This window comes from Macaca nemestrina, chromosome 9, assembly GCF_043159975.1.
Source record: "Macaca nemestrina isolate mMacNem1 chromosome 9, mMacNem.hap1, whole genome shotgun sequence".
In the NCBI taxonomy this organism is placed as follows: domain Eukaryota; kingdom Metazoa; phylum Chordata; class Mammalia; order Primates; family Cercopithecidae; genus Macaca; species Macaca nemestrina.
In genome coordinates, this window is record NC_092133.1 from 58,537,374 (window position 1) to 58,563,261 (window position 25,888).

Here is a 25,888-nt window from a genome sequence, read left to right on the forward strand (position 1 = left end):
CTTTCCAGAACAAAAAGAGACTGGAAGGAAGTGTGTTACATTTGTGAGGTTTGAGGCACTATTTTCAAAGCAGTCTCATCCATGTAACATATTTATTATTTTCTGGGTGGATGTCTGTGGTCTTCTACATGAAACGCTTCCGAGGGGGAAGTCACGTCACACCTTGATCCCTCTCCGTCGCCTCCTTGGGAAACCATGAGAGTGTCCAGCCTTGATTAGCTGTGGCTGGAGGGACTATCTGAGCTTCTTTCTGCCATCTTCTTTCATCCTGCCCTCTCAAGAGAGGGTTGGAGCATGAGGTTATGGTACCCAGATGTGAGGTGAAAAGGCCTAAAAATACCTGGCTTCCGGTTGATTCTTACCCTGCTTCTGACTGGGCAAGATAGTTGGTCTTCGTGGGCCTGTAGTTCTTCTGTAAAATGAAGGGGTTGGATTCAGTGCTTTCCAAGTTGTTTTGGCCTCTTAACTTATCTGAGCATCACTTGACTTTCATGGTTAGGAATTCTAAAATTAAAATGTAGCATTGACACTTTCATATTTAGAATTATAAGTCATCCAGAGCTAAGAAATGTATGAAATCTTCCGACACTCAGTCAAGAGGAATCTCAAAGAGAGGAAACAATGGAGGGCAAGGAGGAAGAAAGGAAGCCCATTCATTCTCTCTTTTAAAATTGTTTTTGCTCACCTCTTTTGCTTAGTTTATTTTTTTAGCTTGAAAGTTGAACATTTTTTAAAGAGACATAGCCAGTCATTATTTCTCATCAAGCCAAATAATGTAATCAAAAGTTGGGTAGCATTTTGGCTCTTCTAGTTAGATATGTACCTGCAAGATTATATCCAGTTGTGTCGCTTGACAATGTGACACGTTCTAAAAAATGTGTGGTTGGGCAATTTTGTCATTGTGTGAACATCATAGAGTGTATTTACACAAACCTGCATGGTATAACCTACTGCGTGCCTAGGCTATATGGTTTGGCCTATTACTCCCAGGTTATAAACCTACACAGCATGTTACTGTATTGAATACTGTAGGTGATTGGAACACAATGATAAGTATTTATGTATCTCAACAGAGAAGAGAAGACGCAGTAAAAATATGATATTATAAAAAGTAAGAAATGGTATAGCTGTATAGGGCGTTTCCCATGAATGGAGCTTGCGGGATTGGAATTTGCTCTGGGTGAGACAGTGAGTGTCTGGTGAGTGAATGTGAAGGCCTAGGACATTACTGTACACTACTGTAGACTTTATGAACACTGTACACTTAGGCTACACTACATTTGTTTAAAACTTTTCTCTCAATAATAAATTAACCTTAGCTTACTATACAATTTTTACCTTATAGACTTTTAAATTGTTTTTTAATTTTTTGACTCTCTTGTAATAACAGCTTAAAACACAAACATTATATAGAAGTGCAACAATATTTTCTTTTTAAAATTTTTTTTATTTTTTAATTTTTGATTTCTATTGGTTTTGGGGGGACAGGTGGTGTATGGTTACATGAATAAATTATTTAGTGGTGATTACTGAGATTTTGGTGCACCCATCACCCGAGCAGTGTACACTGTACCCGATTTGTGGTCTTTTATCTCTCACACCCCTCCCACCCTTTCCTCCTCCACCCCTTCCCCGAGTCCTCAAAGTCCATTGTATCATTCTTATGCCTTTGCATTCTCATAGCTTAGCTCCCACTTATGAGTGAGAACATACGATGTTTGGTTTTCCATTCCTGAGTTACTTCACTTAGAATAATGGTCTCCAATTCCATCCAGGTTGCTGAGAATGTCATTATTTCTTTCCTTTTTTGGCTGAGTGGTAGTCCACAGTACATATAAACCACAATTTCTTTATCCACTAGTTGATTAATAGGCATGGGCATTTGGGCTGGTTCAATATTTTTTCATTTGCAAATTGTCCTGCTATAAATGTATATGCAATTATCTTTTTCATATAATGACTTCTTTTCCTCTGGGTAGATACCCAGTAGTAGGATTCTGGATCAAATGGTAGTTCTACTTTAGTTCTTTAAGAAATCTCCACACTGTTTTCCATAGTGGTTGTACTAGTTTACATTCCCACCAGCAGTATAAAAGTGTTCCCTTTCTACTGTATCTCTGCCAACATCTGTTTTTAAACTTTTTTTTGTTATGGCCATTCTTGCAGGAGTAAGGTGGTATCACTTTGTGGTTTTGATTTGCATTTCCCTGATCATTAGTAATGTTGAGCATTTCTTCATATGTTTGTTGGCCGTTTGTATATCTTCTTTTGAGAATTGTCTATTCATGTCCTTAGTCTACTTCTGATGGGGTTTTTTTTTTCTTGATAATTTGTTTGAGTTCCTTGTAGATTCTGGATATTAGTCCTTTATCAGATGCATAGATTGCGAAGATTTTCTCGCACTCTGTGGGTTGTCTGTATACTCTGCTGATTGTTTCTTTTGCTGTGCAGAAGCTTTTCAGTTTAAGTCTTATCTATTTATCTTTGTTTTTGTTGCATTTGCTTTTGGGTTCTTGGTCATAAAGTCTTTGCCTAAGCCATTGTTTAGAAGGGCTTTTCTGACGTTATCTTCTAGAATTTTTATGGTTTCAGGTCTTAGATTTAAGACCTTGATCCATCTTGAGTTGATTTTTGTATAAGGTGAGAGGTGAAGATCCAGTTTCATTCTTCTACATGTGGTTTGCCAATTATGCCAGTACCATTTGTTGAAAAGGGTGGCCTTTCCCCACTTTATATTTCTGTTTGCCTTGTTGGCTGTAAGTATTTGGCTTTATTTCTGTGTTCTCTATTCTGGTCTATTCTGTTCCATTGGTCTATGTGCTTTTTCTTAATTATTTTTTAGACAGAGTCTTGCTCTGTTGTCAGGCTAGAATGCAGTGGTGTGATCTCAGCTCATTGCAACCTCCACCTTTTGAGTTCAAGCGATTCTCCTGCCTCAGCCTCCTCAGTAGCTGGGACTACAGGTGCCCGCCACCATGCCCAGCTAATTTTTTATATTTTTAGTAGAGATGGAGTTTCACCATGTTGACCAGGCTGGTCTTGAACTTCTGACCTCAGGTAATCCGCCCACCTCGGCCTCCCAAAGTGCTGGAATTACAGGTGTGAGCCACCGTGCCCGGCCCTATGTGCTTATTTTTATACCAGAGAAGTACAATAATATTTTCTTTATGTCCTTATTCAATAAGTTTTTTTTCTGTTTTTACATTTTAAAATTTTTCTTTTAAGCTTTTTTTTTTTTTTTTTTTTTTTTTTTAGTTAAAATCTAGGACACAAATGCACACAGAGCCAGGATTATCAATATTCCTGTTCACATCTTGTCCCACTGGAAGGTCTTCAGAGGCTGTAACGTGTACTGAGCTGTCGTCTCCTATGGTCACAACGCCTTCTTTTGGAATACTTCCTGAAGGACCTGCCTGAGGCTGTTTTACAGATAACATTTTATTTTTGTAGAACAGCTACACTCTAAAATAGAAAGATAAAAAGTATACTGTAGTAAATACACAAACCAGTAGCATAGTCATTTATTGTCATTATCAAGTATTATGCTCTGTACATAATTGTATGTGCTATACTTCTATGTGACTGGCAGCACAGTAGATTTGTTTACACCAGCATCACCACAAACAAGTAATTCATTGTGCTACGACCTTATAACAGCTGTGGTGTCACTTGGTGATAGGAATTTTCCAGCTTTATTATAATATTATGGGACCACCCTCATATATGCAGTCTGTCATTGACTAAAACATAGTTTTGTAGTACATGACTGTGTATATGTGTGCACCACAAACAAATGTACCTATACATGTACATGCATGCATATACACACATAAGTACATACACAAAAATGTACTCATACATATATACATACACAAATGGGAAATTAATAAATATTTATGTTTGTACCTTCTGTATTCCAAATATGATATGATCTACCTTCACGGACTTGCTCTACTGAAGGAAAAATGGACTAATTCAAATAAAATACAGTGCAGTTAGAATATAGCAAGAAATTTAGAGATGAGAGCTGTGTATGAGTGGGGCATGGTCAGGCTGTGGTGAGGGAACTGTTTGAGGGTTGGAAGGAGGATACGTTGCCCAAGGAAGACCAAGAATGAGGTATGTGATTTCTGAAAGGATTAGACAGATATGGTTTCCCCTTGTTTCCTTGTATAGTACTCTAAACTCTGCTTTGAACCATAGTCAGCCATATTAGGAGACAGTGTGCACACCCTGTAGACCATTTTTTCTTATAACAGTCTGTTTCATTGTCATACAGGTTGAATATACCTTATCTGAAATGCTTGGGACCAGAAATGTTTCAGATTTTAGATTTTTTTAGAGTTTGAAATACTTGCATGCAGCTTACTGGTTCAGCATTCCTAATCCAAAATCAGAAATTCAAAATGCTCCAGTGTGAGTATTTCCTTGGAGGGTCATGTTGGCTCTCAAAGAGTTTCACATTTTGGAGCTTTTGGGTTTTGTGTGTTTGGGTTAGGGATATTCAGCCTGCGGTAGTTAGCACTATGTAAAATTATATTCATTTGTTTATTTGGTAATTGTGTCCCCCTCCTCACTGAGAGCAGTTTCCTCAGTACCAGTAAGTTCTGCACCCCAGTAAATATGTGTTAAATGAATTACTGCTAGTCCTGATTTAGCAACCTGCAGGACATAAATGCAACACTTAAAATAAGATTATCCAAGCTGTTTCATGACCTTCCATTTGAGCAGTTGTGTGAGTGATTTTGACAGATGGGATAGTAGGTCACTTTGTGTCTAATTCGACACCATTTTTCAGAGCATAAAGATACAATATCTGAGTAAGCATATTATATTTTTAGAAATCAGCCAGGTGAACAAGAACATAAATGCTCAAGGGAATTGAGGGAAAGATACAGATGCCAAAACATTATTTCAGCAAAGGCACTAAATGTGAGGGGAAGGAAATTTTTCCATAGCAAAGAAGATTCTTAATGCTGTAAGTCACCTTAGAAAGAAGAAACTTACATACTAATCTAGGAATTTCACTGCTCTCTAGAGGTGGTAATGAGAAAAAGAGGGAAGAGAAGAGAGGGAGGGAACTTAGGTGGTGTAAGAAGGGAAATGAGGATCTACGCTGTTTTTGTAGTGCAGCCTTAGTGGAGAGAGTGAGATCTGGGCTGGGGATGGTATTCCTCATTGTTCTAAAGGAGGAAACTCAGGTGTGCAAGCAAGAAGGGGAGAGTGGGGAGTAGAGTCAGAATCTTCTGCTTGTTCTGTGGTGCACTGGGGTGAGAAGCTGTCCTTGGTACGGCTGAGGCTTCAGAAGCCTGGGTTTCTGGGCTCTGTGTACCTTCACTAAGCTGGGCCAAAGATATTATTCAAAACTTTCTTTGTTAAAAGCATCTGAGTTACTCTTTGTCTCTATAGCCACAGATATCCTGGGCAGATTTGGCACTTTGATGATATCCTGGGCACAGATTTGGCAGTTTGATGATATCAAAGACATGGCTTCTTATTTTATAGGTGAATGTATATTACAGGCTGAACATCCCTATTCCAAAAATCTGACCTTCTTTTTTTTTTTTTTTTTTTCTTTGAGGTGGAATTTTGCTCTTGTTGCACAGGCCGGAGTGCAATGCCGTGATCACAGTTCACTGCAACCTCTGCCTCCCCGCTTCAAGCGATTCTCCTGCCTCAGCCTCCTGAGTGGCTGGGATTACAGGTGCCTGCCACCATGCCCAGCTAATTTTTTTTTTTTTTTGTCTTTTTAGTAGAGACGGGGGGGTTTCACCATATTGGCCAGGCTGGTTCAAACTCCTGACCTCAGGTGATCTGCCCACCTCAGCCTCCCTTAGTACTGGGATTGCAGGCATGAGCCACTGCGTCCGGCCAAATCTGACATTCTAAATGCTCCAAAATCCAAAACATTTTGAGTGCTCTCCAGGGTCATGCTCAAAGGAAATGCTCGTTGGAGCATTTCGGTTCTCATATTTCTGCATTAGGGTTGCTGAACAGGTAAGTAGAATGCAAATATTCTGAAATTCTAAATCTAAAGCACCTCTAGTCCCAAGCATTTTGGATAAGATTTAGTCAAACCTGTACTTAGATTGGCTTTTAGTACAAGGCTATTTGTGTTTTTCCAACCTGGGACCTTGATCAAAGGCTCTTTTGATCTTCATCTTAACATCCCCCTCTCCCTAATCAAAAAGAAAACAAAAATGTTGTACTAGGAGAAAATGGAAGTAGGTAGATGGGCTAAGTGAGAAAAGGTTTTCCATCTGCCTGAGGCCAAAAGGGCCAGGAGGAACAGTAGCCTCTTGTGTTCACGGGGGGAGCAGAGGAAATTCTGTGGTGGCTGTGATGATAAACCCCAGCCTCCACCCCAAACCTCATCATTTATAGGATCTTTGGAGGAATTCTAGTCCAGCTATTTATTCCACTTAATTTATTGTGTACATACTTCTTTGTTCTTATATTTAGGTACATGAACACAGAGTTTTTAAGAAGACAGTACAGAGTGAAGGCTTGCTCAGACTTAGAGTCTGCTAACTTGGATTTGAAGGCCAGCCTGAACACTGGTAAAGCACTGAGGCTTCAAGTCAGTTACTTAACTCTGCTGCCTTAGCTTCCATATCTGTAAAATTGGAATGATGGTACTTACCTCCTAAGGGCTGTTATGAGGGTTAATTCTGCCTGTTATGTGGTCAGTATTTGATCTGGTATGTGACGTTTACACATGCACAATTTATAGTACCTTTATATGTGTGAGCTTCATGACCTATCTTTACTCATCTTTATCATGCATTTCCCTCTCGGTAAAGTCCTTTCATTTCTTGAGGTCCCAGGAGGGCCCATTCGTGACATTCATAGTCACTAAGGTTGGAGTTCTAAAAACATTTTTGAAGTCAGAGATCACTTTGAACATGTGATAACACTGTTAGCCTTTTTCTCAGGGAAAGAAGCATACATACACATGTATTTGTTCTCTCTCTCTCTCTCTGTGTCTCTCAATTTTGCATAAAATTCCAAAGAGCAGTATATATACAAACATATGCAACAAATCATTCAACTGCCACTTACATACATACAAACAGTAAAGTGAACACATTTTGTTACTCTCCAATAATTTAAAAAAAAATAAGGAGGAAAGATTTAAAGGAAGAAACACCCTGTTTATTTTTACAGTTTACACATTGACTGAAGTTCACTGTAGGAGCCCAGCTGAGAAATACTTTTTGGTGATGGTGGGGTAGAGAAAGTTGATGCCAGTGCCTTTGGGTCCCCAGAAGCTACCAGCCTGGCGCTTTCCAGAGCCATCTGTCCCACTTCTTTGTATGTTGCATAATCTTTGGGACCTCATGTGAGAATGGTGCCTTTTTCTGTTACAATTTACTAATCTCAAGCCAAACCCAGCCTGCATGAACAGGGTCAAATATTGCTGAGTTCTGATTGTGTCAAAAGACAGAACACAAGAATCTTATCTTGTCTCTTCATGACATGAGCCTCTTTTTTTTTTTCTTTTTTAAGGAACCTCCTTTGTGGCTTGCTGCAGTCAGAAGAATGCAAGCGATGATCCTGTTAGGCTGAGCTTGGGTTTTCAGATTATTTTAGTACAGCAGGGACACATGTTTTGGCCACACTGGCCCAATACCAAGGTGGCCTTTTCTCCATATTTTATTTGTCGTTTCTCTTCTTCTGTTGGTCTGCCTGCTAATGTGACACCACTTATTCTAGTGAAAGCTACATGAGGAAGATCAGGAAGAGGAGAATGGAAATACACTGCCTATACACTGGATGGTGACATCTCTATCACAAAATGATAATTACCAATTTATTCTGCAAATGATAATATTCCAAGCCCAGCCACAAAAGTGCATGCAGATATTTTATTGCATGAGTTATTAGGAGTGGGAAATCATCTCAATGAGAGACAGCCTCAGGGACAACTGTGGGGTTGTTCTTCATATTCTCTCATTTTAGAAATGATGTATTATAGGCAAGAAACCTTTTATGTCAATGTTCTCCTTAGTTGATACATTGTGACTGGCCACAGCTATAGATTAGCTGCAAATACAGCCTGCATCTATCAAGAAATCATGGCAGATCATTTCAGGTTTTCAAATTTTATGTATTTATTTTATTTCAATAGTTTTGGGGAAATAGGTGGTTTTTGGTTACATGAATAAATTCTTTAGTGGTGATTTCTGAGATTTTGGTGCACCCATCACGTGAGCAGTGTACATTATACCCATATGTTGTCTTTTATCTGTCACCCCACTCCTTAAAGAACTAAAAGTAGAACTACTGTTCGATCCAGCAGTCCCACTACTGGGTATCTACCCAAAGGAAAAGAAGTAAATTATATGAGAAAGACACATGCACACACATGTTTATAGCAGCACAATTTGCAACTGCAAAAATATGAAATCAACCTAAGTGCCCATCAACCAATGAGTGGATAAAGAAAATGTGGTATATATAAACTGTGGAATACTACTCAGGCATAAAATGGAATGAAATAATGGTCTTTGCAGCAAGAGGCCATTATTCTAAGTGAAGTAACTCAGGAATGGAAAACCAAGTATCTTATGTTCTCACTTACAAGTTGGGAGCTAAGCTATGAGGATGCAAAGGCATTCCAGTATTTGAAAACATATTTCTTCAGATGTTGCTCTGCTGGGAGGCTCTTTTGAGTGTTTGAGATTTTTGAGATCTGTTGACATAGACTTCTCAGAAATCTCAGAACAAGTGCCCGCAGAGGCTCCTTGAGTAAGCAAGCAAAGATGAGATGAGATGTTCTTGTTCACCAGTGCGATGGATGGTGCTGCAGGTCATGCTACCAGTAACACTTACCGACTCCCTTAATGGGAATGCAAGTTTTAGAAAATAAAAGAAATATTTCAAAAACCAAATCCAGCCCTCAAGTGCAGTAACATTTTTTCTTATTTGTCTTCCTTCAGCTTACAGACATCTCCTCAAATAGGAAACCCAAATGCCTGTATGTATGTCTTTTTATACTTGGGCCATTTGATAATGTTTGTATTGTATGTTTTCCTGTTGCATTTTGTATGAGATCATATCTATTTTATATGATATCTATATTATAAATGGATTTGAGAGGCTTAAGTGAAAACTGACCTGCATGTGTACCTAACTTTGTGAAAAGTTGATGTGACCTTTCGATATCCTACTAGTCTATTAGTATATGCCACTATGATTGTACCGGAGGAATATTTTTAGAGTATTATATTGTATAACTTTCACTCATTGAGGTATAGTGTGGCCGTAATAACTCTATATACTGTTAATGTAGTTCATGTACTACATTGTTTATGTAAATTCATACTGGGAGTTATATGCTTTCCAACGTCTATGCAGTGAATTTGTCTGAGTCTGCTAGTCGTCACTTAACGACTCAAGAGACATGAGTTCTGGTCCCATCTTCTCCATAGACCAACTGTCTGTATTATTCTGGGTAGTAATTAACATTTTGTGTACCTCAGTCTTATCACTGTAAATAGGACTAGTAATATGTCCCTGGGAATTTAGTACCATGTGATCATTTCATGGAGACCACAGGAAGTTTTGGAAGAAAAATACCCATATTATGATTTGTCTTTGTGGTAGCATTATCACCACTGTAGCATGTAGGAGAGATTGTGCCATGAGTAGTTATTCTTTTAAGGTTTTAAAGAAATCTTTCTTTCTGCTCATCTCTTCTCCACTCCCCTCAACCCTCTGTAGAAGCCGAGGGCACCCGCATTCGGTGTATAACCATCCTGATCTCAAGGCCCATTTCCACCCAAAGGGAAGGAACTGCCTGAAAAAGGCCAAGGATGACAGAGCCAGCATGCAACCTGCCAAGGCCATTCACGAACAGGCTGAGTCCTCAAGAGACCTCTGCAGACCTCAGAAGAAAGGGGAGCTCCTGGGGTTTGGCCGCAAAGGCAACATCAGGCCCAAAATGGCTAAAAAAAAGCCAACAGCCATTGTGAACATCATCTAAAAGGGTGGGTGGTGCTGGACCAATCATTGCTGGGCTTTGGGGAACGTTATTCCAGGGGCCAACAGTAACGTCCTTCTGGAAACATTCCATGGTAAGACACATCAGAAAAGCCAAGGGCATAACACAGGCAAGCACCTCGATTAACCAGAGATTAGCAAATGGGAATCTTAGTGAACCAGAATTTTATTATAACCGCCTTTTAGAAGCTTGCAAGTTACAGAAAGAATAAAAAAATTAAATCAATCCTAAAGCTCTAACTTCTAAAGTAACTGGCCCAGTGTCCAGTAATCTTGGCATCTGGGCTTCTATGCAGTGGTCATTAATTTTCAGGCCCAAGGCCACACAAAATGTCAGGCCTAGGGAGAAAATTCATCTGTGCCTACTGCTCTCCAAAGTGCGAGGCAAGGAATGGGAGTGTAAAGTTGTTAACAGCAGTGAAATGAAAATATTTGTGTTTGTGTATAACCTTCGCCTCAGCTAATTTGAAAGCCTCCAAAATAAGGATTCCCATTCCCCGAGTATTCTGGTTAATCAAGATTTCAATTTCTGGGTTGCTCAAGGGACTCATTCAGTCAGACTTCAGTTCTCATTTCGACAGAGTGTCTTTCAGTTCGTTTGTTTGATTGAGGTTTTTTGGTGGCCTAGATGCATGTTTATTCAGATTTTGGTACACCTCTGCCGTCTTGTTTGGCTGAGTATTCTGCACCCACAGACCACGCTGCCAGCCTCTATCTTCATAGCTGCTTCTGTGGATCTGGGTGGGGAGTGCAGTAAAACCCTCTTTTGATTAGCACCCAGCATGGGCTCAGTGTCTAGGTGGTTGGAATGACAGTGGACTGCACGCTTGGTACATCGTGACCATCCTGGAAGCACTGCGGGTGTCGCCAAGCCCTTTCCTAAGACCTGCTTCCTGGACAGTGTCACTGGCCCTCTCTCTTTCTGCTATGGGCATGACTTTCTCTTCGCTGGCTTAACTATTCCACTGGGTGGTTCACTTCGCCCCCTGCTGCTTCTGTGCCCTGTTAAGGCTTCAGGTATCTTTCAACCAAATATCTGGAGTGTTCACTGTATGTTGCATTCTCAAGTAATTTCTGAACTAAACAATGCATGTAGGAGCCAGAATCTGACACTGTCTTCCCCTCCTTGCTTCCCTAAAATGGCTTTTGTTTCCACAAAGAGCTGTTAAGAATTTCCTGCTGTATGATTTTCCTCAAGAATGAATTTCCATGTTATTTTTTCCTTAAATTTAGCAATATCATCAGGTCTCATGCAGAGTTTACAAGTGCTGACATTCTTCTGAAAACAGGAATAATTTTGTCCACAAATATATACATATATACATATATATAACACATGCAAAATATATATGTTAAGTATATTAATAATTTATTTTTAAATACTCATGGAGAAAGTGTGTGTTTGTGGTGGGTGGTTTTTAAACTATATATGTTTGTTCATGTAAACTGAATTCCCTTATTTAAAAAATCAAAACTGTAACCTAATTAACATTGGCAGAATTATGATTGTTATTGCAATAAGCATCAAATTAGCAGTGCATTAAAAATAGGTAATAAAGCAGTTGCTTAAATGCCAGTCAATTAAAAAGTGTAACTTATCATTATACAAACGTTTTGAACCACCATAATGAAAATGTCCATTTTTGAATCTTCACTTTGACTTTTGGTTTATGGGGAGTGGATATTCATGTGATATATAAGCAGCTATCAAGTGGGGAAAAACATTGTTGTGAATATCACTGTTTTAGGCTAACATTGTAAAAATTGTAATGTTATAATTATTTGTTATTTGAAGAATTAACTTCCCCCTCTAAAGTTATTTATTATTGATGCTTATACCATGATTGCACTTTAGCCTTTTACATACTAAAAACAGGACTTGTTAGTTGTATTGCATGCTCTTTGTCCCGTACTGTGTGTGCAATGACAACTTGTTTCTGTTTTATTTAAAGTAACTGACATTTTGGATTTTCATCTAGCATACCTAGAGGGCATGGCAGCTCTCTCTGACAGTGGTACCCCATGATCTTCAGGAAGTATCATAATGTCATCCTACTCTACATTTCACAAGACAGATTATTTTGAGATTTATTATATTAAAAATCTTTTTAAGTTCCCACTAAATTTTGACCCCCATATAAAGAAATGTGTTATGTATGTTGTGCCTCCTTAGAGACATAAATTTAGTGTCAAAACATGGGAGATGGCTTACTCAGAAGCATACTCCACTTAACACACCATGACCCGAGCTAAGTGCCATGTCCCGTTTGTGTCTTATTTTTAAATATTTCCTTTGTCCACATGGGCAGTTGACCTTAGAGTTAAGGCGGTTGCTTTTTTGAAGAAATCACCAAAGTGTCTGGGAAACTATGTTCAAGGTTAAACTGGAGAGTAGATTTAATTTTATTTGTCTTGTAGGGAAGAAATCTTCCTTTGAACTGTTTTTCTTGCTTTTTGCCTTTTTCCCAAACTAGGTTACAGATCCTTATCTGCAAGGTTCAAATTGCTTAGACACTGTTTTCCAGTATTCTGCAGGGCCAGTCAGTTGTACAGAAGTTGGAATATTCTGTTCCCAGAATTAAAGAAGTTTTTAGATTATGAAATATTATGATAATAAAGCTATATTTCTGACTAATGTGTTGATATGTTTTGTCTAGCTGGAGTGTTTTTTGGGGGAGCCAAGTATGTTGGTCCACTAACAGGAAACAAAATGGTCCTTCATGAATAAGCTGTTCATCATACGTATGATCACCAGGATCTTGTGTACCTATAGGTTTTCTTGAAAACTTAGCTAGATCATTTTTGTTCATCATAATGCCTATATCTAAAAGTTATTTTTGCATATGTTCACACTGAGACAGCTTCATTAAAAGCCCATTTGGCACTTTTCCCCATCTTCCTCCACAACCATGAGTAATTTTCCTACACTGTATTTTTAAACTTGTCGGCTCTTAGCAATTCATAAACCAATTTCACAGTATATATCCCAGCCTATATATGCTCTACATCCAAGACATTGCAAAGCCCAGAGAGTGATCAGGATAGATAACAGAGAGAAGTATATGACTGGTGGAATTACTCAGCCATTGTTCTTTTAAGAACCATGAAATCAGGAAAATTTAGGGGACTCCACTTGTTTAGGAGCTGTGAGAGTTATTCGGGAGGTGACCTTAGTCTGCCCTTATAGTTGACCTTTGAACAGTGCAAGGGTTAGGGACACCGATTCCTGTGTAAGTTAAAAATCTATGAATAACTTTTGACTGCTCAAAAACTTAACTACTGATAGCCTACTGTTGACCAGAAGCCATACTGATAACATAGTTAACACATATTTTGTATGTTAAATTTATTATCTACCATATTCTTACAATCAAACCAGAGAAAAGAACATGTTAGTAGGAAAGTCATGAGGAAGAGAAGATATAGTTACATTCATTAAGTGGACGTGGATCATCGTAGAGGTCTTCATCCTCATTGTCTTCACATTGGGTGGGCTGAGGAGGAAAAGGAGGAGGAAGGGTTTGTTTTGCTACCTTTGGTGGCAGAAGAAATCAGGATAAAACTGGACCCGCTCAGTTCAAATCTATATCGCTCAAGAGTCAACTGTATTTATGTCAGGGTTAACGGGTTCCCCAGGTTATAGTGTTTTTGAGAAATAGCTGTGACATTCCTGATTATCTCAGTTTGTTAGAAAACATAAATCCCAGTATCTTGATCCTGCGCAATCTGGATCCTTCAGAAGTGAGTTCCAGGGGTGGCATGCCTGCTCAATCCCAAACAAGCCCTGGAGCAATTTCCAAATGTTTAAATGATGGAGAGCTTTAGAAATTGAATGCCTTTTTGTGGAATTAAGTACATTTTATCTTTTGTGTTCCTTTTGTTGTTGTTGTTCATGTTCTGGGTCAGAACACATCTGAAATTTTCATTTAAGAAAGGAGTATTCAAACTGTAGCCCTGGGTTAAATTTGCTCTGGATTTTCAGCTATTATTCCAGGATGGAAAAGAGTTTTTCCAGTAGAGGCACCTCACACATAGGCAGGCTAGATTCTCCTTCCCACCCTGTAATGGGGACACTGATACATGTTGCATATGTGGAGGTAGATGCCTAGGTTGGTAAGTGAGAACTTTGGTACCAATGTCTTGTGAGAAGAGGAGAGATGATTGCTGCCCTTAAGTATCTGAGGTGTTATCACATAGAAAAATACGTATTTTGTGTGGCTGCAAAAGATATTACTGAAATCTGTGAGAGAAAGTTCTGAGGAAGCAGATATCAAATCACTAAATGAAAAATTTCTAAGCACAATGGAATAGGTCACCTAGTTAAAAAGTGAGCTCCCTGTCTCTGAGCTACTCTTTCCTTCATGTTAGACTGGGATTCTACACTGGGTTGGGAATTGGGCTGGGTTGTTCCAAAAATACTTGTAGCCTTGGGATTCTATTGTTATATATATACTGATATTAATGTAAATGTTGGCCACATAAAACTTAGTGTTGACATGGTAACTTGATTTTGGAGATTTTATTTCACTGACTTGGGCTTTGCAAAGTTTGTAAACTTTGTAAAGTCACAAAGATAACACGCACCCATATTTATTCGTACAGAATCCTTTTGAAGCAAGTAGGGCTGAGGAGGTACAAGTTTCTACTCTTAGCAGGTGGAGAAACAGCAGTTGGGGAAACGGGAGATGTACATCTGTTACTATTACCTCAGCATGATGTGCTTCTTGGAACGGAAGCATCTCACCTCCCTGAGTGTGATTTGAGTGTTTAAAGAGAAGGTACATTTTTTGTTACAACATGACTCCTGAATGCAAGCCAGGAACCTCATCTGGTGTTCAGTTAAATCAACAGCAGTTCTTTCTAGCCCTGGAAGATAAATTAGCAATGTTGGACTTAGAGATGGTGTGTGTGATGTCAGGCTCCAGCATCATGCCTTCTTCAGGCATTTTCCAGGTAGTTTTGATTATTCTTCAGCTTTTGCCTTTCTTATTAATATACTTAAGCAGGTGACATCATCACATTTTGCAATGAGAGTGGGGCTTATGATGGCTTGAAAGGGTTTCCAGGGCCCAGGAACGCCTCTGTGACAGAGCTTCAGTGAGAAAAAGAAATTGTCCTTCTACATGTCAGCCAATGCTCCTTCACCATGTTCTGCCTCCTCATTGACAAAAGTCCAGAAAATGGTCCTATATGCATTTGTTGATTACATAAAGGTTCTCAGTGTCCTGCAATTCTGTTTTTAACATTTATGATCAGTTATTGCACCTATGGAAGCCACTGTGGAGGTTATAGACATTGCCACTCTGCAAGCTCCAGACCTCTGCCACCCCTTAGAGCTGAGGACCCCAACTTGCCAAGGAATTTCAAAGTCTCAGATTGAAGTCTGTTAGATATTAGTGCATATGTTTGTGGACATTCCACATTGGTTGTTTGCTGACTGACAAGTGGCGTTGTTCACTTTGGTTGAGTGTATCATAGAGAAACAGAAAGATGGTTTTATATCTCAACCTCTCCTCTTTCCAAGCCCTAATTCTTTGTTCAAGGGTGAGACCCCACTTCCCCATTCTCAGGAATGTACTGTATTTTTATCCTAAGTGTGCCTGTAGCTTGAAATCATAGCTAACACTTCTCATGTAGTCCTAAACACAGAGGTCTGGTAGAGGGAACCAAGATTCTTAAAGGGTAAGCGATACTGGAGGAGCTTAGAGTGAGTAAGGGCAAGTAGAGTGGACACACAGTTAGTTATTGGGATGAAGATCAAAGCTTTGAATTTGCCCTGCATGCGCTGGCTCTGGCCTGCCTCTCCACTCCAGCCAGCACCAGACCTCTTGCTCCTTTCCAGCCACTGCCTTCCTTTCAGAGCATTGGAGATACCGTGCTCTCTCCACGCACTGCTTCCCTGACATGTTGTGTCTTCTGCCTGGAACGGCCTTCTCTTTCTTTTTCATCTAGTTAATTTCTGTTCAGCCTTCAGATTTGAGATCAATTGTCACTTCCCCAAGGCAGCTTCATAACTCTCAGAATACCATGTGCCTATTCCTTGTAGGACTGATTCCAGGTGCCCCTTTATAATATTTAATGGTGTGATGACTTGACGCATATCTGCTTTCCTCACTGTTCTGTTGTTTCCATAACAAGGGGCCAAGTCTGTACCTTTTATCCCTGGTATGTCCAGAGTGCCAGATGCAGTACCCAGCATAGAGTGGGTCCTCAATAAGGTATTTGTGAAGTATAGGAACATCAGTGGCCTCAGATATGCTAAAAAACAAAAGTACAATGAGAAAATGGACTTTCTTCCAGCTGGGGAGTATCAAAGAGGAAGTAGTGTTTGCAGAATGTACAGGATTGGAGTTAGCAAAACAGAACAGAGCATTTTAGGCAGTCTGAGTGTGGTCATGGAGGTAGAAAGCATAGGACAAGTGAGCCCTGGGAAGTAACATAATTTTTCCTTGTATATCTATTTCTTGGCCAGTCTGTCTCCCTGTTTTAAGGGTAAGCCCATCAGGTCTGCAGCTATCGTGTAGTGTTGTATTCCATTGTGGAGAACTGTATCTACCCTGATGCTCCAGCACCTAGCTGGGCCTGCCGCTGTGTAGGGATTCAGGAGATCCAGTGAGACAGCATCATTCCTGGAACCTGGGCAGGGGCTCAGCTTGCCAGAGGGACAAGTAGCTCCAGCTCTAGGAATAGAAAAACTACAACGGTATGGAATCAGGCAGAGTGTTGGAGCACTCTGCTTCTGCTTCTAAGGGTCCTTCCAGCAAGGGCTGGAGCCCACAAACTGGCTGCCACTCCTCTTATTGAAGCCATTCCTACAAATTTTATAAAATTAATCAGAGAAGCATGGAGGGGAGAAACAAAAATAAACCAAGCTGGCAGCACAGTCGGTGTTTGTCATGAGGTCAGCTTGCTCTCTGACCTGCTTCCCCATAGTGGTCTGTGGCCTATTGTCCCAGAATCATGCAGACCCCGCTGTAAGACTATAGCTCCCCTGAACTGCTGTATAGATAACAACTCAAACACTACAAAACATTAAGCTTTTCCTCTGAGATATTCCTTCAGGTCCTGTGTACCAGTGAAACTACTGACACCTGCTTGCCTGAAGGACCCCACAAGATGCTGACTCACTAAAGAATGCAGTTCCCATATCCCCTTTACCCTTCTTAGGAAAACTTTTGACTTTTGACCCTCATTGTCCCTGATCTCCTTAAAAACGCCAGCCCAGGAAAAATCAGGGAGATGGATTTGAGGGTCGCCTCCCATCTCCTGACTCAGTGCCCTGTGATCGTTAAACTCTTTTTCTGCTGCAAACCCTTCTGCCTCAGTGTATTGAACTATTACTGTGTAGGAGGCATATGAACCTATTGGTCCTACAGCCTTATCAGTAGGTATTTTAATACTCTCCTTCTTTAACCTGCATCTATGGTAAGATAGAAAATACATGGTATTTCCTTCTGAATCCATGGTAGACGTTGCTAACTGACCAGGGTTATCTTTCCTGATGAACACAGACATATCCTTAGAATCCTTCTTAACACAGCCTTAACCAGCTGTAGTAGGCAGAACGTCTACCCACCCAAACTTTTAACTTTGGAAGAATCCTTTAGATAATAACTATGTGTTGTTTAAGCCACTAAATTTGTGATAATTTGTTACAGCAGCCATAGAAAATGAGTATACCAGTTAGTCAGCACACAAATCACAATCTATTTGCCCTTCCTCAACAATGGTGCCATTGTAAGGGCACTGGTGTTGGCATCCTGCTTTACAAATTACATCTGCTTTGACTGTGGGTCCAGTTTCCTCATCTGGAAAATAGATAGAATGATGTCTTGCCTTGGACATGTGGAAAGCACATGGGAACAACCATAAAGTCTTCTCTCTCCCCTAATAACTTTCTTTTTTTTTTTTTTTTTTTTTGAGACAGAGTCTCGCTCTGTCGCCCAGGCTGGAGTGCAGTGGCGCGATCTCGGCTCACTGCAATCTCCGCCCCCAGGTTCACGCCATTCTCCTGCCTCAGCCTCCTGAGTAGCTGGGACTACAGGCGCCCGCAACCTCGCCCGGCTAATTTTTTGTATTTTTAGTAGAGACGGGGTTTCATTGTGTTAGCCAGGATGGTCTCGATCTCCTGACCTTGTGATCCGCCCGTCTGGGCCTCCCAAAGTGCTGGGATTACAGGCGTGAGCCACCACGCCCGGCCTCCCCTAATAACTTTCTAACCAAGAACTTGGACATAGAAAAACAAGATTCTTCCCTGTGTACTAAAACGAAAGGCAACGTTTAATGAACTAGAGCAGAAAATCATAAAGTTACATTAAACGGTCTGAATGGTGGTGAAGAACTGACTATAACCTGTTTGAAGATATTAACCTATCTAATAGAAACAGATAGGTATTAACATATCTAAAGAAAGACATCAGGCTCCGCCACTTACTAGTTTTATTATCTTGAGCAACTTACTTAATCTATTAGAGCTTCATTGTCTCTCTTTGTATTCAGGATTATGGTGCAGATTCAATAAGATATCCATATAAAGTTTTTAGCATAATACCTGGCACAGAGTCAGTACTTAATATATTTGTTTATTTGAGACTATTGGCTAAATATGGAGACTTAGAAAAGAGAGTGTCAGAAAACAAATACCAACAGCATCTTTTGGGGGATATATGGGCCAGGAAATAAAATTCCCCTCCCAAGTTATGAATTAACCAATACTTATTAACACACAAGCCCAATGCCTAGAGACCAAAATATCAGAGCTACTGGCAAGACTAGATTGTAGAACACTCTACTCATATATTGATGCATTGATTTTGCACCTTCATGCAATTGCTTTGCTTTGCTTCTTAGTGCCCTATGTTTTTATTCCCCAGCAGGGTCAAGATAGTGTCTCTGGTCTTCTTTTCTCGGATCTGCTTTCTCTACTCCAGCTGTAGTTGACATCTGCCCTTCTTTTTGGCTGTTCGGAATTCAAACCCCCTTCTTGTATCTGCAGGGGATTCCTTCCCTGATGGGGTAGGGGACTTAGACTCTGCCTATCAGATATGTCCACCCCAAGCTTTGGTCCAAAGGAATTAACTTAAAGAGGTGGGGTGTGTCTAAAATCCTGTCTGGTGATGGAAGAGAATGGAGGCAGCAGCTCCATCCAGTTGCCTGAGGCATTGGCAATGACAGTTCTGACAGCAGAATCTTAGTGTTTTCAGTAGACCAGTTCAATGGTATAATTTTGGCATTGTTTCTGGCTGGCTAGCACCTCCACATCTGGTTCTCTGTCCTCCCCAGAGATAATGTGATGTAAGAATGCCATTTTAATAAACTCTTTTCTAACAGATCTCTAGAATCCATCTCTGTTGCCTGCAACTAAGCACCCTGATGAATAGACCACACCCGCTTCAAGTACTTGGGGAAGTGAGGAACCATTTCCCTTGAAGGGTCTGTAGTGCATTCCAGTTGGGCTGTAATGAAGTGGTCATTGACTCTGTGGCACAAAAGGTTTTTTTTTTTTTGTATTCTTACTCAGCCCATTTCCTTCTTGTGCTTCAGGGTCAGGTACAGAGTACTGCATATGCCTAATAGGAGGGAGCTGTTCATCAAACTGAACAATCAGTTTGGCTCAATAGCTTAAACAAGTCCTGGTTTAAGTCCTCACCAGATGGATCTTGTCAGAATCACTAGAGTTAACTAGATATTCATCCACCCAACCAATCAACCATTCACCAATATTTATTTGGGGTCCTGTATAAGCCAGTCATGCAATTGTGGGTACAGGAGATACAGGCTGCCTCATGACCAAAAATATATGGGGGTAGCTGGTGAAGTTTTCTGAAGCATCAGGGCCAATCCCATCTGAACTCTCAGGGTCAATTTCCTCTCTGTGATGGTGTCCACATTACTCTGCCTGGCCCTAGTGCATTTATAGCCATTTGGGACCGCAGGATCTCAACAGAATCCCTGACTTAGTCATTCTCTGTCCCATGGCACCATGTATTTTCTCAACAGCACTGACTACTATCTGAAATTATCTTATTTATTGGTTTACCTGTTTATTGTCTTTCCCTTCCTTTTACCTCATGGGACTGCTTTGTTGGTTTTGTTCACTGACTGCTACTAAAATCCTGATTGACGAAGCCTTGTTCAAAGAACCAATAAATTGGTTCTAGAGAGAAAACTCTCTTGAGCTGTGATTTGGAGCAGGGCTAAGGGATAGCTACTGTTGACTAGGAGATTACAATGAAAAGACTTTGAGGAATTCCTGCAGTATGTAGAATGTATAGAGGAATCTCTCTCTTTTTTTTTCCTTCAACTTTTATTTTAAGTTCCAGGGTACATGTGCAGGATTTGTTACATAGGTAAACATGTGCCATGGCGGTTTGCTGCACAGATCAACCCATCACCTTGGTATTATGCTCAGCATCCATTAGCTATTCTTCCTGATGCTCTCCCTCCCAACCCATAGGCACCTGTGTATGTAGTTCCTCTCCCTATGTCTATGTGTTCGTATTATTCAGCTCCAACTTGTGAGAACATGTGGTGTTTGGTTTTCTGTTCCTGCATTAGTTTGATGAGGATAATGGCTTCCAGTTCCATCCACGTCCCTGTAAAGGACATGATCTCATTCCTTTTTATGGCTGTATAGTATTCCATGGTATATATGTACCACATTTTCTTTATCCAGTCTATCACTGATGGGCATTTGGGTTTATTCCATGTCTGTGGTATTTTCATGTCAAACAGTATTTCTGCTTCTAGGTCTTTGAGGAATCATCACACTGTCTTCCACAATGGTTGAAATAATTTACACTCCCACCAACAGTGTAAAAGTGTTCCATTTTCTCTACAACCTTGCCAGCATCTATTGCTTCTGGACTTTTTAATACTTGCCATTCTGACTAGTGTGAGATGGTATATCGTTGTGGTTTTGATTTGCATTTCTCTAATGATCAGTGATGTTAAACTTTTTTTCATATGTTTGTCAGTTGCATAAATGTCTTCTTTTGAGAAGTGTCTGTTCATGCCCTTTGTCCACTTTTTAGTGGGATTTTTTTTTTCAATTGTAAATTTGTTTAAGTTCCTTGTGGACTCTGGATGTTAGACCTTTGTCAGAGGGATAGATTGCAAAAATTTTCTCCCTTTTTGTAAGTTGTCTGTTCACTCTGATGATAGTTTATTTTGCTGTGCAGAAGCTCTTTAGTTTAATCAGATCACACATGTCAATTTTTGCTTTTGTTGCAAAACTGCTTTTGGTGTTTTCATCATGAAATCTGTGTTATGTCTATGTCCTAAATGGTATTGCCTAGATTTTCTTCTAGGGTTTTTATAGTTTTAGGTTTTACATTTAAGTCTTTAATCCATCTTGAGTTAATTTTTGTATAAGGTGCAGTGAAGGAATCCAGTTCCAATTTTCTGCATGTGGCTAGCCAGTTCTCCCAGCTCTATTTATTAAATAGGGACTCCTTTCCTCTTTGCTTGTTTTTGTCAGGTTTGTTGAAGATTCGATTGTTGTAGCTGAGCAGTCTTGTTTCTGAGTTCTCTATTCTGTTCCATTGGTTTATGTGTCTGTTTTTGTGCCAGAACCATGCTGTTTTCATTACCATAGCCGTGTAGTACAGTTTAAAGTTGGGTAGCATGGTGACTCCAGCTTTGTTCTTTTTGCTTAGGATTGTCTTGGCTATTCAGGCTCTTTTTTGGTTTCATATGAATTTTAAAACTAATGAGAACAAAGAGACAATGTACCAGAATCTCTGGGACGCAACTAAAGTAATGTCAAGAGGTAAATTTATGGCATTAAATGCCCACATCAAAAAGCTGGAAAGATCTCAAATTGATAACCTAACACCAAGAACCAAAACCAAACAAACCCCAAAACTAGCAGAAGACAAGAAAAAAAGAAAACTTCAAGCCAATATCCCTGATGAACATTAATGCAAAAATTCTCAATAAAATACTGGCAAACCGAATCCAGCAGCACATCAAAAAGTTTATCCATCACTATCAAATTGGCTTCTTCCCCAGGATGCAAGGTTGGCTCAATATATGCAAATGCAATAAATGTAATTCATTGCATAGGCAAAACTAAAGACAAATACCACATGATTATCTCAATAGATGCAGAAAAGGCCTTCAATAAAATTTGACATCCCTTCATATTAGAAACTCTAAATAAACTAGATATTGAAGGAACATACCTCAAAATAAGGAGAGCCATATATAACAAACCCACAGCCAATATCATACTGAATGGGCAAAAGCTGGAAGCATTCCCTTTGAAAATCAGCACAAGACAAGGCTGCCCTTTCTTACCACTCTTATTCAACATCATATTGGAAGTTCTGGCCAGGGCAATCAGGCAAGAGAAGGAAATAAACAGTATTCAAATAGGGAGAGAGGAAGTCAAATTATTTAGGTTTGCAGTTGACATGATCTAGAAAATCCCATTGTCTCAACCCAAAAGCTTCTTAAGCTAAAAAGCAACTTCAGCAAACTCTCAGGATACAAAATCAATGTGCAAAAATTGTTAGCATTCCAATACACCAACAACAGGTAAGCAGAGAGCCAAATCATGAATTAACTCCCATTCACAATTGCTAGAAAAAGAATAAAATACCTAGGAATACAGCTAACAAGAGATGTGAAGGACCTCTTCAAGGAGAACTACAAACCACTGCTAAAGGAAATAAGAGAGGACAGAAACAAATGGAAAAACATTCCATGCTCATGGATAGGAAGAATCAGTATCATGAAAATGGTCATACTACCAAAAGTAATTTACAGATTCAATGCTATTCCCATTAAACTACCATTGAGCACCATCTGATCTGAATGCTCTTCCTTAAATGAAGGCAGTTCAAAGCTGATGCTGGTCCTCCCAGAGATAGCACGGACTTTGGCAGAGCAAGTTGGAAAGAGAGAAGCTTGGCTAACAGGCAACTCTCCATCCTCAAGTAGTAACAAAAACTCCTCTGAGATTACTCTATAGCAATGTTTCTCAAATCCTGAGGGGTATCACAGTTACCTCTGGAATTTAGTAAAACTACAAAGGCATCTGATGTTTTCTATTAGCTCTCCAACTAATTCTGATATATACCAAAGTTGTAAACTACTGCTCAATGATATGGTGATATTTCTCAAAGTGTGTTCCATGGATCGCTAGTTCCTCTGACCCATACCAGTTAAATAAAGGAATTGTCAGGCTAAACATATTTTCCTACTGTAGACGGTTCAGCATTACAACAATGAAAATGTGCATTGTGAATCTTTTAGAGGAGAAAAAAGGATACAAATGCTCCCTAAACTTATTTGACCATGGAACTGTTTCTTCCAAGGGAACATGCATTAACATCTTCTGCAAACACAGTAGTTACCGTTCAGAATATATTATAGTAAACACTTCAAAAGTACAATCACTGAGCACCACTCTGTTTTCTTAGGAAAACTTTTGAAGCTCTCTGTCTTAGAGTGGTCAAATTTAAGTGATTTAGGGTGTACCTAAAATTTCATTTTAAAAAGTGGTCTGTAGTCCATCAGAATCCAGTATCACTTGGAAGTTTGTTAGAAATGAGGAATCCCAGGTCCCACCCTAGATCCATTGAATTGGAATCTGCATCTTAATAGGATTTTTAGATGGTTCCTTTGCATTCACTAAGAGAAGCAAAGGTTTTTAACCAGAAATTTGAGAAGGAGCCATCCAATATGCAAATATTGGCCCTCTCTTCACGATCCTCTATCAAAACTTCTGAATCATTCTTGTAAACAATGTGAAACAGAAATATGCCTGTAGATGACTCTGATGCACTCACTATATCTTCCTTTCTTTGGTTCAGTTTTTCAAAGGCTGGGCTCCTGACCGAGAGTCACAGATAGCAGTCCTCATAAATTCAGGATTATCAGCGAGAAGCAAACACTTCCTAAAACTTACAGTGTTTCTCAGCCAATAAATTATATATATTAGTTTATTGGATATAATAAAGAAGAAATGCTTTGTGACTCTAATTAGTGCAAAAATTACTTAGGATTTTAATCATTATTTTTAGGCTTCTTAGCACAAGTGAACTATAAATGAAGCTCAAAATTATCCTATTTAACTCTTTTTTTTTTTTTTTTTTTCTGAGACAGAATCTCTGTCACCCAGGCTGGAATGCAGTGGTGCAATCAGAGCTCACCTCCTGGGCTCACAAGATCCACCCACCTCAGCCTCCCATGTAGCTAGGACCACAGGCATACCACCATATCTGACTAATTTGTTTTTTTTTTTTTTAATTTTGCTTTGATTTTTATAGAGACACTATGTTGCCCAGACTGGTCTCAAACTCTTACGCTTTAGCAATTTTCCCACATTGGCCTCCCAAAGTGCCGGCAAATGTGAGCCACTGTGTCTGGCTATCTGTCTGGAGCTTTATCCTTACAAGTTTTCAGCTCCATTTCTGAAATACTCTGCCAATTGTACTACCCAGTGGATCTGTTGGAACCGAGCTCTCGATTCCCTCCTGGGCAGGGGTCGCTGCGAAGGATCACCGACACGAGATTCACAGCAGAGAGTTATTTATTGCTAGGCGCTAGGGTCCCAAGCTCTAAGTTGGCCCTGGGACCCCGAACGCTTATTACAGGCTGTTTATATAGTCAAACATAAGTTCAAACACAGCTTTTGGCGCGAAGTTCGAACAAAGCTTAAGGCGCAAGATGATTGGGTCTGGCTATGGCCTGAGCAAGGTGTCTGGTTCTGATTGGTCGGGGCTTGACCTTATGGGTTTCTTTCCTGGTATGGTTTAGGGCTGGACCTCATGCGATATTTTCCTAGAACTGTTTAGGGCTGGACCCCCTGATGTACATTCCTGGAATTGTTTTTCTGTTTGAGTTCCGGGAACATTGAGGGGCTATCCATGGCCATCTGGTGTTAATTTTTAAGTTTTATGAGGCCTAGTTTCAGATCATCCAGGTAATGCATCTTCTTTTTTTCTGTGCATATGGCATTTCCCTAGTTTCTAACCTTTTGCTTCACACTCAGATTCTCTTCCTTGTCTTGCCTTTGGTTTTCAGCAGTTTTATTATGATGTGTTTAAGTGTGATTTTATGTGTATTCATGTTGCTTATGGTTGCTTCTTGAATGTGTGGCTACTATATTTTCAAATATTTCTTCTGCCTCATTCTTTTCTATCCTTTTGGGATAGAGACTATCTGTATGCTACGCCTTTTCACTGTGTTCCACATGTTTCCTGTGCTTTTTCTTATTTTCCATCCTTATTCTCTCTGTGTTTGAATATTTTCCATTGCCCATTCTTCTGGTTCATTAATCCTGTCTTGTGTGTCTAGTCCCAGGCAAACTCATAATTTCGGGTGTTACATTTTTAAAATCTAAACTTTTCATCTGATTTGTTTTTAGAGGTTACAGTTCTCTGAGAAATTCCTCATTTTAAAAAGTACTTTCTTATTTTTTTGAACATATTAATTACAGTAAAAGTCTTTGCTAATTCTAATATCTAGGTTACCTGTGGCTCTATTTCTATTGCATTTTTTTCTCTTGGTTTTCAGTAACAAAGTCCTGACTCTCAGCATGTCTAGAATTTTTTTTAATCAAATGCTGATCACTGCATATAAGAATTATATAGGCTCCACATGACTTTTTCTTTCTCCCCAGTGTGTTCACCCTTTCCACTACTGGGCAAACGAAATTAAGACTGATTATTTAAAGTAATGAGGGTTTGAACTGAGTTGAGGCTGATATTCAGTTTTGATAAGACTCAGTCTACCTCCGATTTGGTCCTGCTATTAAGATATTGTTTCTTAGGGTTTTCAGCTGAAGGCTTGCTATGTTCACTGGGCTCTCTCTCTCTCTGGCAGAACCTAGAATCTTGATCTCATTAGCATTATCAGACAGTAAAAAAACTCT

At 39.6% G+C, this 25,888-nt stretch overlaps 1 protein-coding gene across 2 annotated transcripts in view; it reads left to right on the top strand.

Moving 5' to 3' along the window:
• Nucleotides 1-12,648, top strand: part of LOC105466165 (zinc finger protein 365) — a 28,089-nt gene extending 15,441 nt beyond the window's left edge. The window contains exons 4-5 of one of the 2 annotated variants that reach the window (XM_011715143.3): nucleotides 8,943-8,980; nucleotides 9,727-12,648. In XM_011715143.3, the coding sequence (XP_011713445.2) occupies nucleotides 8,943-8,980; nucleotides 9,727-9,988 (300 nt within the window). In that variant the 3' untranslated portion in view covers nucleotides 9,989-12,648. The remainder of the gene's footprint in view (nucleotides 1-8,942; nucleotides 8,981-9,726) is intronic. The other variant, XM_011715144.3, reaches the window with a different exon arrangement.
• Nucleotides 12,649-25,888: the final 13,240 nt, after the last annotated feature.